Genomic DNA, 15949 nt, shown 5'->3' with positions numbered 1-15949 from the left:
ATTTGGGGTGAACAGGTCCTAGAACTCAACTTACATTGTATGCATTTGTCAGACACTTTTATCTGAAGTGACTTAAATTGCATTCAATTTGATTCATTTGATCAGTTAATACATTCCCTGGGAATCAAACCTACAACCATGGCATTACTATTAGCACCATACTCTACTGTTTGAGCTACAGGAATGCTTTCCTATATTTTCATAGCTTGAAGCGTGGAGCATGACACTAGCAACACCTAGGTTTTAGGTTCGATTCCCAGGAAATGCATGAACTGGTCAAATGTACAGTACATGCGCACCTTCAATGCAGTGCAAGTTGCTTTGGATGATTCCTTGAACATATCCTACATTTACATGTATGCATGTGGCATATGCTTTTATCTGAAGCATCTTAAATTGCATTTAAGTTGTACATTTGGCCAGTCCATGCATTTCCTGGGAATCGAACCTAAAACCTTGGTGTTGCTAGTGTCATGCTCCACTGTTCAAGCTATGAAATATAGGAAAGCATTCCTGTAGCTCAAACAGTAGAGCATGGTGCTATTAGTAATACCAAGGTTGTGGGTTTGATTCCCAGGGAATGCATAAATGAATCAAATGTGTAACTTGAATGCAACGTGAGTCGCTTTGGATGCATTATAAAAAGCAAGGTATCTCTCACCTTAGGGTCGCCCTCGTAGATGACCTGTCCCATGAAGTCGGTGTAAAACACGGCCTCTGCGATGATGGAGAACCATGTGACTAGATGACATACACACAGTCTGAACAGCTCTTTGGGCATCTTCAGCATGGACATCCAGAGCAGACGGACGGTGGTCTCGGCCTCGCCCTCCTCGCTCTCCGTGTCCCCGCTGGAGTTGGTGTTCCCGCTCTGGTGTCTTGATCTCTGTCCGTTCCTCTGCTTCTGCCGCTTCTCAATCTCGTAGATGTCGTTCATGCTGCGGGACGGTTTGATGAGGAACGCCGCGTTGGCTCGCCGGTAGCGGTAGCGGTGGGATCCGACCCGGCCGTAGTAGGAAAATGTGCAGGAGGACTGTCGGTAGAAGGTGTGGCGTCTGCGGCGCATGGATGCGGTGGTGCTGGAGGGTTTGTTTCCGGGCGGCCCATGGCCGTTGAGGTCCGTCGTATGTCCGTTGGCTGCTTTGGATTGGTTGAGCTGACCGTTGAGCAGAGCTTCTTCTCCGTCACATTCGGCCTGCTGCAGAAATGCAGACAGTCGGCTGAATTTTCCACGCAGGAACTCCTGACTCTCCGCACTGCTGCTGCGCCGTGGCAGTGACCCATGATACGAAGAAATGCGATCTTGGAAGATAGACGGCTCGATTTCACGCAGAAACAGCATGTCGTGGTGGTCCAGCGTAGCATCAGCCATTTCCAAAACGGAGTCGCTTTTACTTCGAACGATGTCCACATCTAAGAAATCCATGTCCAGCTCTCGCTCCGATCGCCGGTCCCCGTAGAGGTCGTAATGCACATAGGGTTCATCTTCATGGATCTTTTCGAGCTGGGGATGGTGCGGTGGGATTTTAACACTGGATTCGGTTTCTGCCTCTTCATCCAGACGGTCCTGTTGAGGGCTGAACTGTTGCTCTTCAATACTGAAGAGGTGCAGAGCCACGGAAATTGTGAACAGTACCGCGGCGAATAAGAACAGAATTTGCTCTTGAGATTTGAAGGCTCGACCCAAGAAGGTGTGTGTCCAGTCAAGACCACCAAGGGCGTAACCGACCGCCCCTCCGAACCCTTAAAACGCAACATGAACAGTTTAGCACTGATTCTATACAGACACGTACACAATAACAAAGCCTTTGAGAATGACAAGCGATTTTAAAAAGGCACAATGCAAAAAAACGAAACAACAAAAAAATCTTCGTAATTGTCTTTTTTTCCCCCCATCAATCCATTTTTAACCCAAAATGAAATAAAATTATAATATCGATATTTTCAAATTGTATATATAATCACCATTTAAATATTTAAGATACATTTATTTGAGATGGAAAATTACTTAAAGCTTAAGCCATTGATAAATTATCATTTGATTTTTTTTATTTGGAAAATTTTTTATGCTTAAAGTAGAATACTAATATTTAATACGTCAACTACATTTTTTTTTTCTTGTTTTAAGCATAAATGTACAGGGGGAAAAATGAAAAGGTAATTTTGCTTCTCAAGTAAATTGTAAATTGTTTATTGTTTTAGCAATACTTAGATACTTGTACTAAAAATTACACTGCAGAAAACATTTTCTTTATTAGTATTTTTGTTGTTTTCCAATACATATATCTAAACATTCTTAAATCAAGATACACTTACTTCAGAATGAAAATGACTTAGGACATTAAGTTTAGTTTTTTTGAAAAATTGCATGGGTTTATGTGTAAAACAAGAACAAACATTTATAAATTAAGTCAGAAAAATAAACTTGTTTTCCCTTTTAATTAATCTTATTTTTCTAACCATATTTGCAGATGCTATTATTGTTTAAAGCATAAACTCACTTAATATATTTGTTTCTCAATAAATGTATGTTGTTTTAAGACTCTGTTCAAAATAGACTTCAGAAGTTTATTTCCTATTATTTAGTATTTTGTCTTATTAAGCACCGATTCTATATGGACCTGTACACAAATACAGTATTTTTGTCTTTTTGTCTAAAAAGTGCAAATATCTAAACATTTCTAAATCAAGATACATCGGATATTAATCTATTAAAAAGTTTATGCTTAAGAAAAAAAAAAAGTCAACTGGCTTAGAAAAATAATATTTACTAAAACTTTAATAAAAAGTATATCTTTTATATATGCTATATCTTAAGTATATCTTGATAATATATAATAATAAAATAAGACAAAACATTTAAATTTTTTTAATTATTTTTTTTTTAGCACGAACAGTCATGGGCTGCAGTTGTCACTTACATAAATAACTGCCAATCACAAGTGTTTCAGGTTATGACTGACAGTGCTGTACCTGCAGAGAAGGCGTGGATGTTGAGGGCCATGTCCTGTTCCTCAGTGTCGGCCACGTCCAGCAGATACGCTCGTATGGGACCCTCCGTCGCATCCGCACAGAAATCCAGCACCACCACCCCCAAAACCGTCATCACGATTCCTATGGGCTGGTTATTTGGCACGTCTCCTAAAGCAAGACCTGAGACAGACGAACACAAACAGATTACGTCAGAGAAAAATCAACAGAATTTTTCAGAATCATTGCTGATATTTTTAACAAAAGCTAAAATGATTAAAAAACATTTTCATGATTTAAAACATTTAATTCCTTGGTTTTATTGTTTATTTTATTAACTTGCCTTGGCTAAATCATATTTAAAGTCACATGCTGTCTGTTTTAGTCAATATTAGTTTTACATACTTTAATAGAATTATTTGGCTAAAAAGGAAACAAACAAAACAAGAGTCATATTTGTGTACGTTAACGTATACTGTTAGACAATTCAATAAAAGTCAAATTTCAAACAATTGTTTTTGGATTTAAAAATACAAATATATATGCATAATGTGTTTGAGACACAAGTGAAATATATTAATGAATGAACATATGAAATGTTTGCAGATTATTTTAAAAACTATGCATAAAACAATAGGAACCGATTCTAATGAAATGTTACTTTTATAGTCCCTTTTCAATCATAAATGACAATTTCCAAGAGGTCAGCTGTATTTGTTCATATACACACAGAGCAGCCGATGAATTGAGTTCTTTACGGTTCATCAATATTTCATACAGGCTTTCAGCATGTATGCAACACACTCGGGGCTCTGGGAACTCACACATCCCATAATGCCCGTGTCCTGACCTTGATCCACTGCGCTGTCATACCATGAACCACTGTACATGTGTGTGTGTGTGTGTGTAAACATGGACATGAATTGATTGTTCAGGCTTAATTTAGCTGTTTTCCAGTAGAGCATGTGACGGGTCATCATGTGTTTTATGAATGTAACTATTGGTGCTTGTTTCCTACTGCTCACAGTGATCTGAATGAACCTCCAACCTAAAATATCAAACTTCAGTGTTTCATTCCTAAATGATTCCTCACTGAGGAGAGACGTGCTGCTTGATGGGATTGATTTTTACCCACTGGTTTAGAAAATAGAAAAAAAGTCCCATAGATTTACACTGAAGATGCATGCAATACATCTTTCTAATATGCGTCTTAGTATTCTAATCCCTCTTCTAATATTTAGTGTATTAAACTGTAAAACAGGCACAGAGAGTGGAAGCTGGTCGTAGACTCATAGCTCCTGACAATGGAGTCGGCGCGCAGCAAGCTAGCCGTGGAGACAGGAAGTTGTTCCAGATAGGCAATGAAAGGTAAAAAAAGGCCACAACAGGAAACAGTTTCCTGTGAACTGGTTCCTAGTCCTTTCCCATGTCATAAAGACTGACGGACTTCATGCTGACACACACACACACACACACACACACGCACACACACACACACACACACACACACACCCCTCTTTCTGCTCAAATACTGACAGATAGTCAGTACAAAACAAGGTATTACCATGCTACATATCTACATCTGAGAAGGACAAAAACAGTGTTATTAAGGCATCTTTATTAAGTTTCTGAGGTTCAGAGATCTGTCACTTCTGCCCTCGTCTAATAGAAATGTGGCGCTGATAACGGCGTCACACGTTCTGTGCCAAGAACAGAAGTGTTCCTGCAGAAATCAGCTCTGTCTCTGCAAACATCTCACCCTCAGAAAGACAGCGTGACCCATGCGAGAGGAGTTTCTCTGGCTAAACATTCAGAGCCAACAGGAACTGCTGCTTACCAGCTGTTTTACATAAGTTTGACTCCTAGTTAACATTTTCTAGCTGGAAAGTCCAGTGAAAAGTTGTTTCAGAGTTGGAGCAAGTTCTTTCCATTTGGAATATATATTAGTTCTGCCAAATGATTAATTGTGATTAATCACATCCAACATAAACGTTTTTGTTCAAATATATAAATACAAACACTTGCATGTATATATATAAAAAAAATAATTAACATTTATATTAAATATATTTATATAGAAGTTATATGAAAATAAAATATATATATATAATTATTATTATTATTATTTAAATATACAGTATACTGTATGTGTGTTTCAACATATACATAAATATACACAGTATACACACATATTAAATAAGTTTATTTTGGATGCAATATAATTAATAAAACAAAGAACAGGTATTAAAAAAGTAAACAGTAATTTTTATTTTATGGTAAGCTTTAACGTATGAAATATTGTTAATTTACATTTAGAAAGAAATAGCTTAATCATATGGATGTATGGATAAATAAATAAAATATTTAAGTAGAGAAAAGTAAATTTTCATTTACAAAGAAATATATATATAAAACTTTACATTCAGAAAGAAATTGAAAATGTGGATGGATGGATAAATAAATGAAAAAAAAATGAATGAGAAAAGTTACCTTTACATTTAGAAAGAAAGTGAAAGTATGAAGAATGAATGAATGGGGATTTTTTTTTAATAATATTCACTCATGAATCAATCACATTAAAGTCAGGATCATGTATCAAGAAATTAAACTGTCAATCTGATTTCATGTTGACTCTAAAGTTTCAAAGCTTACTGTTTTTTTACAGAAATGTTCATATTGAGAATGAAATGGAGACAGAAAGATGTGCACTAAGACAGGAACACGTATAAAGTAAACTGATGTTGATGTTGATTCGGAGCTGCTCACCTATCAGCGAGCCGTTGAGGAAGAGTGCGACGCCCAGCAGGACGCCCACACACAGGGCCAGGATGAAGGGCCGTCTGCGACCCCAGCGCAGCGTACAGCGGTCACTGGCCGAGCCGATCAGAGGCGTGAAGATCAGACCCAGGATGGGGCTCAGGAACCACGTCAGGCTGTAGTATTGCTCTGGAAGACCTGAGAGACAAAACACACAGATCTGATGTCACTTCCTGCTCACGCTTTCACTCAAAGTGCTGCTCCAAAAGCAGTTTGGGGTTGCATTACATAGAGTTATTGCATTCATAAATGAGCATTAAAGGTAATATAATAAAAGACCCATTACAGACCCAATAAAACCCATTTAGAAAAGGAGTTTCATCATTATAATGTAAAATACCCCATATTATTTGGCATAAATCAGATTAATGCTGATAATACTAATGCTATTGCTAACATTCAACATCCTCTGCAAAATATCACATCTCTACTTCACTGAAAATATATTTAGGTCTAAATTTCAGATTTATGTAATTGAATTTCACTCAGAAAATATGTATATTAAAAAAAAAAATGGAAATATTTAGAGAACAATATATAGGGTTAAATATTAAAAACAAGATTTGTTTTGCTTATTAAATCTCACTCAAAATATATATATAAAAAAATAGGGAAAATAAAAATATTAAGAAAAACAATTAGGCCTGCATGGAAAATTTATGTACTTCAATTTCACTCAAAAATAAAGAAATACAAATAAAGAAATTCTAATATTTATTTATTTATTTATTTATATTTAGAACAAAATATTTAGGCTTAAAATTAAATGTATCTATTTAAATTACATATAAAAATTTGTATCCATTTTAACAGTTACATTACAGTTTTAACCTAATAAACCATGTTCATAATTTTCAAATGAATAAATTGATAATTGTCAAAAAAAATTGATTGATTTGCATGAATGCATTTTAAAAATGCTTTTATTTAAAGAAAATCAATTAAATGCAACTAGTTTATAAACTATGCCATAATTCTGATGAGTGCGGAAATCTGACCCCTATCTATTTACTTACAAATATGCATCAAATGTACTGTAGTTATTTATTAATTAATTTAGTTATTCAAGTTAAAACTTGTGCTGTATTCACAAATCATAATTTTAAGCTAAATATTTATCATCATTAGAGTAGCTCATATTTCATGTCTCACAGTGACCTCTGACCCTGATTGCAGTAGGTTTTGTGGTTAAATCTTCAGGTCAGGACGTCTGATGTCTGTCACAGCTGGCACTCAAAACTATGATCTTATGACCAGATTCAATAAGAAAATAGGATCAGACTAGAAAGCAGATTGTTTGTAAGAGTTACAGGCTTTAAACTCATTCGAATAATTCACTCTCACATGATTTGAATCATAAATAATGCTGCATTATTGGGTAAGCAATCCTCTAAAAGCCTGGCAATCGTCCATCTCTCCAATAAAAACTAAAACTGCACTGAAGACTGATCTACAAACACTTTCTCTACACGAACTTGTTCAGGGACAGTGTGAAAATTCATGGTCAGGAAGAAAACACCCACAACAACAACAAGAACACAAAACTTCAAAGTGAAGAGGTTGCTCGGTTTTAAACTGGATCATTTGATTTTTTGCCTCGTTAGCTTATGCTGAATTAATCTTGCTGGTAATAACCCACCAAATTAATCAGATGATTAATCAATCGAAGTACTTGACAAAAGGATGTTATCTTCTAGGGTTAAAAAACAAATATGCCCTCATAAAAAGGTTCTTAAAAAAGCCAAAGAGAATGATTTTCAGAGAGAAATTTACAGTAAGATTTACAGTATCATATGGAAAAAGCCAATTTACATTTAGAAAGAAATAGTGAAAATGTAGAGAAGGGATTGAAAATAAGTAGAAAAAAAAGATGGGTAAAATAAAAAATAAATGCTAGAAAACAAAACAAAACAAACAAATTAAAAATTAAATAGAAATAAAATTTAAATAAAATAAAATAATAGATTTAGTGCTCACAGAAAAGGTGAATAAAAAAATAAAACAATAAATAAAATATAAAAGAAAAAGAAAAATAATTCAGTACTCATGGAAAAGATTAATAAAAGAAAAAAATAAATCCATAAAAAAATAAATAAAAATAATTCAGTACCTATGAAAAAAGGTAAAAAAAGATTAAAAAAAATAAAAACTACTTTCTAAGCAGGAAATATAAAAACCATCTGTGTAATAAATGCCTGGAAAGCATAATAGACTTACAGCTAAAGAAATATAAAGAAACAGAAAGAGAGAATGACAAAATCATATTGTTATTCATAAAAAATGACATGAAAAGATGAAAAGATTGGTAAACCTTCTACAGGGTCTCTATAATACTGTCGTCTACCTTTAGGAAACATGTCAGACATGCATATGATGCTTTATAAAGCACTGTGTCTGTTTTTAGGCAGATCACTTCTGGAGACTAAACTAAGCAATCTGTTAGCCACTTTAAGATTATTTTATGAAAATGAGATTTGATTTCATAATCGCACCAAACAAATCAAGCCTTTCTCATCCAGATCAAGAGCTCAGTCTGAACCACGTCCTTCATGCGGTGTGTGTTTGTTCTGTGAGGCTGTTATAGTGACATAATACACACATCTGTCTGTGTCACACACCAGAGGTCCATCATAAGCGCCGTATAACGTGCATAACCACATGCAGATGACATCATGCGCAGATTGGCATTGCAACAATAATTCACACGCAGAGAGGCAGAAGACTCTCACAGGAATCAGCTCTATCTTTAGAGGAGACGTCCAGGGCTGTAATAGGATCATCACACACACACACACTCTGGTCGGCGGTCAGAGAGACTGTCACAGCGGTCATCAAACCAGATCAGCCTTTCAGACAGAGACCAATAACTTGAACGCAAACACGGCACATGTAAAGTACGTGAGTCTCAGCTCAAATGAATCATTCTGACACGTTCACTAGGAGTTAACCTGGAGACATCACAGGATTCCAGCAGGACAGTACAAACTGAGACAACTGCAAAATTACAGAAAATCCATTAAAAATGAATTATATAAAAGATAATATTATTATAAAATCTGAATAATTTAGACAATATTATTTAATTGCAAATTAATGAATAATTAAGATGATCAAAAATGAACAAAGTGAAAAAGAAACAAATAAAATGAAAAAAAAATCCCTGTCATGATTCAAAGCATCACACTTTATCATTATTATTAAATATTTATTAAATAATATTTTAGTGCGCCCAGTTCAGCATACTGTGTTTATCTGTATAAACATATACATAGTGTATATGCACTTACACACACACACACAAATTAATATATATATTATATTTATTAACAAATATTTTAATACATATGATCAAATTACAATATTTACTAAATATTAAAATAATAAGCATACATATATGCACGTATAGAATGTAAAATTAATACATTCATTAATATGATCTATTATCTATTAACATTTAAATAAGAAATGCATGTGATAAAATGACATTACATTAATATCAAAATTGATGTAATTAAATGCAATGCAATATATATATAAATAATGTAAATGAAATATTTCAGTAATAACACATACGTACATATAATTAATAAAAATGTATAATCAATATTGTTTTTCATAAATATTTCAATAAGAAACATGTTAATATTGCATTCTTAATCAAATCAAATAAATATATGGAAATAATAAACACACATATATTGATAAAATTTACAAATAAATAAAATATGAAAATAATACGTACATTTATTATATATAATAATAATAATAATAATAATAATATTATATAAATAAAATATATATATATATACAAATTATTATTAATTATTGTATTATTATTATTATTTTATTATCAAATTATTAAATAACATTTTAGTGGGCACAGTACACGTGCATACTACGTGTTTTTTCTTTTTTTTTTTAAGTAGTGCTGAAAGTATGTCATTCTGAATGTTCTGTTCCATTCCAAAAGACAAATACTAATTTAAAGAAAAAAAAAAATCAAAAAAGAAAGAAAGAAAAAGAATAATAAAACAAATCTGACAATAAGTAAACTTGGTAAATTCCCACAATTCTGTGTCGAAACCTTTCTATCAGAAATCAGCTGGAATAGAGCCACTGCACCTGCTGGTAAAAAGCTCGGTGTCCCATTACAGTATAGTAAAAGAGAAAAATACCCATGATCCTCTGGGAGACACACTGTCTACTCTAGAGTCCTGAGAAGCTGTTTTCTGAGAGCCTTATCAGAGTCAGAGTAACCAGCTGTTCTGTTCTCATCAGAGCCCGATGCCACCATCCTCAGTCCACTTCCTCTTCCTCCGGTTTGTTGAGGTGTTTTTAGAGATTTAGTCTGCAGTTACACACACAAACACTGAGACACTGAGGCCCAAACAAAAGATCGGCATCAGTTGGTAAGCAAGTTATTTGTTCCTTGAAAAATATGTGGCATAAACATGCAAACAGGAAGTTTGAGAGACTTCAGTAAATAATCTCAGGAGACTTCGTGTTTCCCACCAGGTCAAAAATGGTGAACAATACTGAGAGCAGAATGAGTCGAACTGAAGGGGAAGTACTTTCTACAAGTTACTTTCTAGTGAAGAAACAAACTCACTAACAACACACAGTCTGTTTCCAGCGGGAAAAACCAGTTCAGTCCAGTTTTAGGAACAAAACTGGGGGTTTGGGGGTCAAGGGTCAACACCAGGTTGATGTTAAACAAGCGAACACCTTTAAGCAGAACTTTCCAGCATGGACCTCTGACTTAGAAAGGTAAAACTCTTCCTTCAGTGATGCTTTCAGAGCTGTTACACTAGACTTAATTTTCCAATCACTTTCATTCATATGTATTGGATTTGTTTCAAAGCAGAAGGGCAAGAGTATGTGAGGAAGCATTTGATGACCTCTGACCTGCAAAATCATAGAGTAAAAAGACATTTGAACAAAAGTGAATCTGAAAAAGTCAATGACTGGCTTGGCAAATTAATAAATCATGTGAATTATAAATAAATATTAATACGTTTAAAATTAATATGTATTATGAAATAAAATATGGAATTAAATACAATGAAATTTAATGAAATTTAGACTAAATAATTATTAAAATAATTAGCATGCATATATAAAATAAACGAATTAATATATTTATAATGTTATTTATTAATAAATATTTAAATTATGAATATTATATATATTATATATGAAAAAATTAATTATAAATAAAAAATAAAATAAATATGTAATAATCCTACAATATAAAATATACTCATTATATACTGATAATAATATTTGATAATAAATATTTAATTTTATAAATTAATTTAAATATAAATCATTATAAAATACAATTATAAATAAAAATAAAAAGTATATGAACATAATACAAAATAATAAATATATTTATAACTAATAATAAAATGTTTAAATAATGTTTAAAAAATACATTAAAACTACATGTCCCTGTGTGAAGAAGTGTTTGCCCCCCTGTTAAAACTGTGGTTTATCACACCTGAGTTCACCATCAAGAAGTCTCTTAAACAGAACCTGCCTGACAAAGTGAAGTAGACCAAAAGAGCCTCAAAAGCTAGACATCGTGCAGAGATCCAAAGAAATTCAGAAACAACTGAGAAAGAAAGTTATTGAGATCTAACAGTCTGGGAAAGGCTATAAAGCCATTTCTAATTGGAACAGTGGAGAACCTTTCCAAGAGTGGCCAGCCGACCAAAATTACCCCAAGAGCACAGCGAAGACTCATCCAAGAGGTCACAAAAGACCCCACAACAACATTTGGAGAGTTTAAGAAGAAAACCGCTGCTGAGCAAAAAGAACAAAAGCTCTGTTTCAGTTTTTCCAGAAAACATCTTGATGATCTCCAAGATTTTTGGGAAAATAGTCTGTGAATTGATGAGACGAAAGTTAAACTGTTTGGAAGGTGTGTGTCCCATTACGTCTGGCGTAAAAGTAACACCACGTTTCAGGAAAAGAACATCGTACCAACAGTAAAACATGGTGGTGGTAGTGTGGTGGTCTGCTTCAGGACCTGGAAGACTTGCTGTGGTAAAATGGAACCGATGGATTTTGTTTTCGCTTAATAATAAAAACCTTCATTTAAAAACGGCATGTTGTGTTATCTTTTACTAATATTAATAGATCTGAAACATTAAAGTCTGACAAACATGCAAAAACAGAAATCAGAAAGGGGGCCAACGCTTTTTCATACCAATGTATATATTTCAACAATAACTGAACTATTTACAGTACATTTCAGCTTATTAATTAGATAAATATAATAAATATCTGAGAGTGGTATTAGTACTAACATTATTATTTATTAGTAACTATTTACTATAAAACAAACAAACATGCATTACATGTATAAAATCTACTTGCAAATAAAAATCAAGGAAAATCATGTGGGTAATATGCAGGTACCAGATGCTCTGATATACTGTATCTGCACACACACACACACACACACACACACACACAGTGTCAACATAAGGTCACTATCCACATGGGTACCACCAATGAATCCTAAGACTAACAAAACGGTCATTAGTCAGCCATCACCACTGCAACAACTACAACAGCCTGTTCCTGTGAAAACAAGACGTCCTGCCAACACACAGACGAGAGAAACCTGGAGTGAGAGTGACAGGAAGAGGAAGAGGAAGGTCAGGAAGGTGAAACTGTCTGGAAATGGACAAAAGTCAAAGCAATGCCAGGAAGCAGGTGCTGTGCAGTTCAGTGTGTGTCAGGTGCACGGCGGCCTACAGCCAGAACGCTCTCCTTTGATACGTTCTTGATCATCAATGCGCCTTAGCAGTCATCATTTTTATTTTTACTGACTATAAGGGCCGCAACAAACAATTATTTTGATAATCAATGAAATAAATGTTGTGAAGTGACTTACCAGAGTGCCGACTGCAAAACATGAACAAACGTCCACATCGCTAAGATCAGATGCTTTCTTAACTGCTGCTTTCTCATCATTGTCATGTTAATTTATTTTGCTATTGAGATAAGCGTGCAGCATATACAGTATTTACATATTCATCTAAATGCTGCTCTCAACAGATTTGTTTGTTTTCTTTACCTCTAAACAAAGAAGGAAAAAGAACTGGGCTGCGAGTATATCAATGCCTTCACACATGACATGAATGCATTTTTATTATTTGTAGTTTTGTAAAACATTTTCACACTCAATGGGTTCGGCTTTGTTTACTTTCCAACATAATAGTCATAAGTGCTGTGTGAACTGTCTTCAATTGGATTGCATGCAGGAGAGCTGCACTATAGTGCCACACTTGTCAAATCATGTTAATATTACGTCAAGTGAGATCAAACAAATACTTGACAACAAAAATATTTGTCAAAACTTTTTTTTTTTGTCAATAATGTCGACTAATCGTTTCAGCACTAGTGAGTCTTCAGTCTCACTTAAGCTCAGTAAGAAAGCTAACTGTGGTTTGTCATTCATGTCAGTCAGATGGTTTCTTTCTAAGTCAGATTAAGGCTATGAGAGACTAGGACCACCGTGATCCAGGACAAGAAACCGAATCTCTCTAGGCCTCTGATCCCGATTCACCAGAAATCGAGCAGATGGCAGGATGAAATATTAACACATGGTTTCATATTCTCTTCCATTGCAGCGTGTGTCTGGAATAACCCTCCAACTGTAGCTCAAAAGCATGAATGATTGATCAGGGAGAGTGAGACGTGCAGTTTGGATCTGGTTAATGTTAGTGATCTGGACACATAGCAGACAGTTCGCATGTTCAGACCCAGGTGACGGACTTCGTGATCACAACACTGCTCTCAGATCAGCGCTGTTCACAGAACCATTCCAAACACAGAGACAACAAAGAGAGATCCTTTTTACTTTTGCATGTAATGCAAGTAAAAAAAAAACCCTAAGTGGTGTTAATCCATGCAAAGTTTTCCTTCCTTAATGCATTGCATTTTGTTAAACTATTTTGAGTGTGGCTATGCTGGTTGCCATGTTGTTTTGTTTCTAAGCAGTTACTCCGGTGTTTTAAATGATTCTGTAATGTTGCTATGTAGTTCTCAGTGCATTGTTAAGTGAGAGAGTGTGTTGTAATCATTAGAGGGTGAAAACTGACCTCTAATATAGTCAGTCTATTTTTCTCTTGTCTGTGAGCTCCTGAAGGACATTTAAACCTCATACTGTAGGTTTAATAACACACACACACACACACACACACACACAGAGAGAGAGAGAGAGAGAGAGAGAGAGAGAGAGAGAGAGTCAGCATGGTTACGTAACACTGCAGCAGTGTGATACGCAGTACAGTCTAAACTCAGCACTGCACTGGACACACAGGTGATCTAGTGCAGTTTTATCCTTACAGCAAAACACACACACACACACACACACACACACACACACACACACACACACACACACACACACACACACACACACACACACACACACACACACACACACACACACACACACACACACACACACACACACAAACACACCTCTCCTCTTCTCCGTCTGCGTTCAGAGTGATTCATCACAATGTTCTTGACTCTTGACTCTCCATACTTCCTACTTTTGTGAGCACTTCTTTCACAGAGGATGTCGTGCATTTCAAACAAAACGCTGAATGAGTTTCACTATTGTTTCCGCTAAAGTCTTAGCGGTCATGAGAACTAGAGTCGAATCGCCAGAGATTGACCAAAAACAGCTCAAAAGGGCTCATTGTTTGGATATTTATAAGAGACAATAGAGATCTGCGAAATCCCACGCTACAAACTCCATACATAGTGCTCACATACACATTAGAAACACTGTAATGAGTCCAGAGATCAGCTACGATGCATCTGTAACTGACAGATTTCAGGGCTGACAGCACAGGTGTGTGCTCAATACTTGTGGCCTGTGTGTGAGTTGTGACATACCCATGAGGCATTGCAGCAAACAGCAGTGACACCAGGTCGTGAGCTGCATTTGCTGGACCACAACCAGGATCAGATTGGATTGCTAGCATATCACTTACAGCACACTATCCAGTATATACACTAGATGTTCAGTGAAATAGTATGTTACACGTTACATTTAATAAATTCGATTATAATGTAAAAGTTTATTCAATTACATATGCACATTTGTAATTATCAGTTGGAGGAGAAAGTGACCATGCCCTTTTATAAGGAAATATAAATGCATTAAATATGTTTTAATACTTTATATAAAATGAATGTATAATATTAATTAAATTTGCATAAAAATATGTTTTTCTTATTGTAATTTATATATATATATATATATATATATATATATATATATATATATATATATATATATATAGTTTAAATTAGTAAATATTAATATTTAATAATACTAATAATACTAATAATAATAAATGTATAAAAATATATACGTATTTCATATTAATAATTACATTAAAAACCTGTTCCTCATTTTACATGAAGAGAGTTTTTTTTTAATTTGGCCACTTTTTTTCCCTTTTAAAAATTGACAATTTACATCAACAAATATATCTAGTTATCTGAAAAAAAAAAAAAAAAAAAAAAAAAAAAAAAACAGACAGTCAAATACACTGCAATGCATTCAATATCCGTTTACATTGGCCAAAATGTACAGCATCTCCATTCATGACATCCAGCAGACATCCTGGAGAACAAGCAGTACAGAAGTATGCATTTCCAAACATGGCATTACGTATCAAACGTCCAGTGAGATCTACAGCTGCTAGGTGATTTTGCAAAGCATATCAACAAATTTGTGTGGCTTGTGTAGGGCGTTTGTATGCTTGGGAATGAGGTTTGTTTGTTCACTGGGAGTTATTTTCCCATCACTGCGGAATGCATGAAATCCACAGGCTGTATAAAGCAAAATTCCTTCACAATTCCTCCACACATTCCAGCCTCTCGCTTGCTAAGAAAAACACAACATGGCTCACATTTGATGGCCAACCATCTACACTTCATCCCGAAACTCAGAATCCGCTGAGTCACTCATTCCCAATACAGCAGCGGGCCGCACATTCCCTCTGCCTTTGTTATGAGAATCTGTTTATGGTGGAACGTTCTGCAAATAGTTGGAATTGCTGTGTGGAATTTCATATGGGACTATTGTGGATATAAATACATGCACACATGCACCTCAACTCCT

General features: G+C 34.7%; 2 protein-coding genes across 9 annotated transcripts in view; one reads left to right on the top strand and one right to left on the bottom strand.

The window, feature by feature from the left end:
• The window catches only part of LOC127935318 (60S acidic ribosomal protein P1-like), a 568794-nt gene that overhangs the window by 194490 nt on the left and 358355 nt on the right, over positions 1–15949 (top strand). The window contains exon 5 of one of the 7 annotated variants that reach the window (XM_052533089.1): positions 10308–10318. The exons of the other annotated variants lie outside the window; for them this stretch is intronic. The gene's annotated coding sequence lies outside the window, so the exon portion shown is untranslated. Of the gene's footprint in view, positions 1–10307; positions 10319–15949 lie in introns of those variants that run through there. 7 annotated transcript variants of the gene reach the window in all.
• LOC127935311 (solute carrier family 45 member 4-like) overlaps positions 1–15949 on the bottom strand; it is a 46197-nt gene that overhangs the window by 6464 nt on the left and 23784 nt on the right. For both annotated transcript variants that reach the window (XM_052533070.1, XM_052533071.1), the window contains 3 exons: positions 5737–5925; positions 2974–3153; positions 662–1743 (listed from right to left, as the gene is read on the bottom strand). In XM_052533070.1, coding sequence (XP_052389030.1) covers positions 662–1743; positions 2974–3153; positions 5737–5925 — 1451 coding nt within the window. The remainder of the gene's footprint in view (positions 1–661; positions 1744–2973; positions 3154–5736; positions 5926–15949) is intronic.

This window comes from Carassius gibelio, chromosome A19 (genome assembly GCF_023724105.1).
Source record: "Carassius gibelio isolate Cgi1373 ecotype wild population from Czech Republic chromosome A19, carGib1.2-hapl.c, whole genome shotgun sequence".
Lineage (NCBI taxonomy): Eukaryota > Metazoa > Chordata > Actinopteri > Cypriniformes > Cyprinidae > Carassius > Carassius gibelio.
The sequence above is the reverse complement of the archived record's forward strand: the minus strand, read 5'-3'. Positions and strand labels throughout refer to the sequence as shown.